We start from the raw sequence: 3,788 nt of genomic DNA, 5'->3' as shown, positions 1-3,788 counted from the left end.
ACAAGGTTATGACTAAGACAAATTGTTTTAACTGCTGTTATTTCCCTATAAACAAGCATTTTAGATTGCAACACATTTGAGAACTCAAAAAAACAAATAATGGTAAATTTCTTAGTTACCCTCTTTAAGGAGTGTCCTCGTCCTCAAACGTCATCTTCGTTTTCACACCTACAGTAAATTATAACATCTATGTACTTGTTCAAGCCTATCACAAATTTACTTTCCCTATTAAATTTCAAGAACTCAATCAAGATCCCAACCACTCCAAAGAAATCAAAATTTGCCGACTGTTAATTAACTTTAAGAATGTGATAGTTAAGAAATATAATTGTACATAATATAATAATAATGTTCTGAATGAACCAAAAATAAATAATCTCAAACAACATATTGTAGCTATCCTTCCCATATTTTTCTATTCAATGTACATAGAGTTGAGTTTGATCCATTTAATATAAATCTCCATTCCGTACAAGTGATGTTTTCATTTAAAGGGGAAGCCGAGGAGGGAGAGGGAAACCAATCTTTTGGATAAATTGGACGAATTTGGTAATAAAACTAAATGAAAAGGAAGATGTTAGGGGAATTTGCGTACAGTTGTATCATCAATAAGTTTTAACACCGAAATGGGCAAAACGTTGATAATTTAGTGAGATTTCATATATATTTGTCGACGATATGTATTAAATCGTTAATCAGTTGGTAGTCCGCCGGTGCTGATGGTTCCCTTTACCGACAGATATATAATTAGTTTTAGTTTTAATTAGTTTTAAGGATTTTATTTTCCCTTATTAACAATTAAAACAATTTTATTTTAGGTATGATGTCAACCACCGGTCCAAATATGACAAATTTGCTACTTTTGATTTGCCAGACGTATAGAAAAAAAAACCCACCGCTCCTGCCCTTGTCCAGAAGAATAATGTTAGTTGGCACGCGTCAATAGATATTGGTGCATCCATTAGCCATCATGACATCCTTCAGTAACAAGGATGGTTCCTATTGAAAACTGTCAACGTAGCCACACCTCTCTATATAAACGATATCAGTACTACTACTCACAAACATAACATCTCTCTCTCTCTCTCTCTCTCTCTCTCTCTCTCTCCATACAAACAATAATGGCAAAGTCGAACTCTAATCTTTGTGCAGTTGTTCTTTTAATATCAATTCTAATAGTAGCAGTATCAGCAGGGAGTTTTTACGATGACATGGACATCAGTTTTGGGGGTGAACGTGCTAAAATTCTGAATGGAGGTCAGGATCTTTCACTTTCACTCGACCAATACTCTGGATCGGGTTTCCAGTCGAAGCACGAGTACCTGTTTGGAAGGTTCGACATGCAACTCAAACTAGTACCAGGCAATTCTGCTGGCACCGTCACCACATTCTACGTGAGTACCATCGATCGGTTCCAATCTTGAATTTCATATCTGAATTATATATATATTGTGATCACTCATTTGTATTAATCTTTTAAAGGCTGATAATAACCATGTCTTTGTATTAAATCACATTAGTTGTCATCACAAGGTGCGGGTCACGATGAGATCGACTTCGAGTTCTTGGGCAACTCCACGGGAAACCCTTACACAATTCACACCAATGTGTATTCACAAGGGAAAGGAAACAAAGAACAGCAGTTCCACCTTTGGTTTGACCCTACCGCAGCCTTCCACACCTATACCATCGTATGGAACAGTCTAAGAATTATGTAAGTCACGCATCCAACATAAACATTAATTGGTTCTCTTCCTTTCTCATGTTTTTCTGCTGTTCCTATATAAAGCTCTTTGTCTCTTCAGTTTCTTGATAGATAACATACCAGTAAGGGTGTTCAATAACAATGATGCTGCTGGAGTCCCATTTCCCAAGAGCCAACCCATGAGGGTTTATGCCAGCCTGTGGAACGCGGATGACTGGGCAACCCAAGGTGGGCGTGTGAAGACCGACTGGACTAATGCGCCTTTCACCGCGTTATACAGGAAATTCAATGCCAATGCCAAAAAAGTTGGTCCCAATTCAGTATCTACAAGCTCAATAAATGATAACCAGTCATGGAGTACCCAAGGACTTGATGCAGCTGGCCGAAATAGGATCCGATGGGTGCAAACCAAGCACATGATCTACAACTACTGCAACGACCGCAAACGGTTTCCCAATGGTATTTCAGCGGAATGCAAGACCTCTAGATTCCTTTAAGCCTGCTTACTAACTTGATATCCATATTTTTTATTCTTTATTGATCGATTTCTGATCTTCATGATTATTTATTCTTTGATTCATTGTAAACATTCAAATTGAAAATACAAATAAATACACAAGTATAAGATTCCATGTACACTTTAAAAACGCATTGTCTAACAGCACACTACAATAATTGAAATATCTTTTTCGTTCATATCTAATTATATAGTTTAGTTGGTCAAAATCGAAAGTTATTAGTAAAAACATTATAATTTCTAAAATCCTTTTTTTTCGACACTACATACAAACTTCATTATGTGCAGAATTAACAACAAAAAATGATCCTAGTGGTCTATCATTGTTTTCGATAGGAAACATTGTATGTGGAAGAAATGGCTAAAGTCTCGTATGCCTTAGTTAACTGTAACTTCATTTATGATACGTTATGCACTAGATCTTAAATTGTAATGTAGTGGGAGGCAGTAGCAGGTTTATGTCAAATACAAGAAAAGTAATTAGGAAGGGATGAAGCGTCTGTTATGCTACTTGAAAAGCACTTATGTGGTTACCTTACCTTTAGAAGAAAGAAACTTATGTGGTTACCTTACCATAATAGTGTTTTTGTATACCATTGTGGGTATAACCATCAGTTGGATATCCAAACTTTGGAAAGAGTATCCATCTATTAACCATAGAAGCTTACTGAATGGAAATTGAAAAAATTGTACTTAGAACTTATCTGGTTGAAAATTTTCATCTTAGATTTGGGCACAAAAAAGACTGTGTCCTACTTTATTAAAACCATAGTGCATTTCACCTTTCAAAGAATCTAATCATTCATGATAGAACAAAATATGTGTAGATGAAGTAACGGTTTATCAAACAATCAATAAGCCATTGGACTTGGAACCCGAAGAAGATCCTTGGTACTAAGAATCTAGTAAACATGTTTTCCAAGGCAATCATGCTACAGAAGTTGAATCCATGTAAAGCTTCAATTGGTTTCTAGATACTTGGAAAGAAGGAAGGCCTATAGAGAGATGTGGTTAACAAAGATTAAGTTTAGGTGGCAGAAGATTGGGCTATTATTTTCCACCTGGGATATTGAGAGTTGAGGAGCCTGATCTTTCTTTCAACCACATTGTCGCTATGAAGACAAAGGAAAGGGCTCCTATTACGGAGTTGCTATAATGAAAGACTTCTCGGTAACTTTAGGTGTAAGTTGTACTAAAAGATAAAAAAGTAATACCACTACTAGAAAACAACCCTTTAATGACATGTGAACCATGACACGCACTTATTTATGACACTACAAGAAAAAAGTGATTTTGCTAGGAAGGTCCCTATGGAATGTATTTTCGTTGTTAATCTGCAATGGATCGTGATGTGAAATGTCGTTCCATAGCAATGTTGCTACCTCATTGTCTACAAATTTCATTTCTGGTAGCGAGAATGGGACTTGCTAGGGAAAATGCTACTGACTCCATATACGTTGGTATTATGCTACCGAGAGTTCTATGGAAGAAAAATTCGTAGCAACTTTCCAACGACATTTGTTACCAAATCACTTTCCGTTGTATTGCTGCTATGGAATTCATTAT

General features: G+C 36.1%; 1 protein-coding gene across 1 annotated transcript; it reads left to right on the top strand.

Annotated features, from left to right (window-relative positions):
* Window positions 1–1,115: 1,115 nt before the first annotated feature.
* On the top strand, window positions 1,116–2,202 carry LOC128127457 (xyloglucan endotransglucosylase protein 1-like). Its single transcript, XM_052765931.1, has 3 exons — window positions 1,116–1,394; window positions 1,521–1,714; window positions 1,806–2,202. Exons 1-3 carry the CDS (start codon window positions 1,122–1,124, stop codon window positions 2,200–2,202), a joined length of 864 nt encoding a protein of 287 aa, XP_052621891.1. The 5' UTR covers window positions 1,116–1,121.
* Window positions 2,203–3,788: the final 1,586 nt, after the last annotated feature.

This window comes from Lactuca sativa, chromosome 7 (genome assembly GCF_002870075.4).
Source record: "Lactuca sativa cultivar Salinas chromosome 7, Lsat_Salinas_v11, whole genome shotgun sequence".
Lineage (NCBI taxonomy): Eukaryota > Viridiplantae > Streptophyta > Magnoliopsida > Asterales > Asteraceae > Lactuca > Lactuca sativa.
Note: the sequence above shows the minus strand (reverse complement) of the source record. Positions and strands in the feature narration are given on the sequence as shown.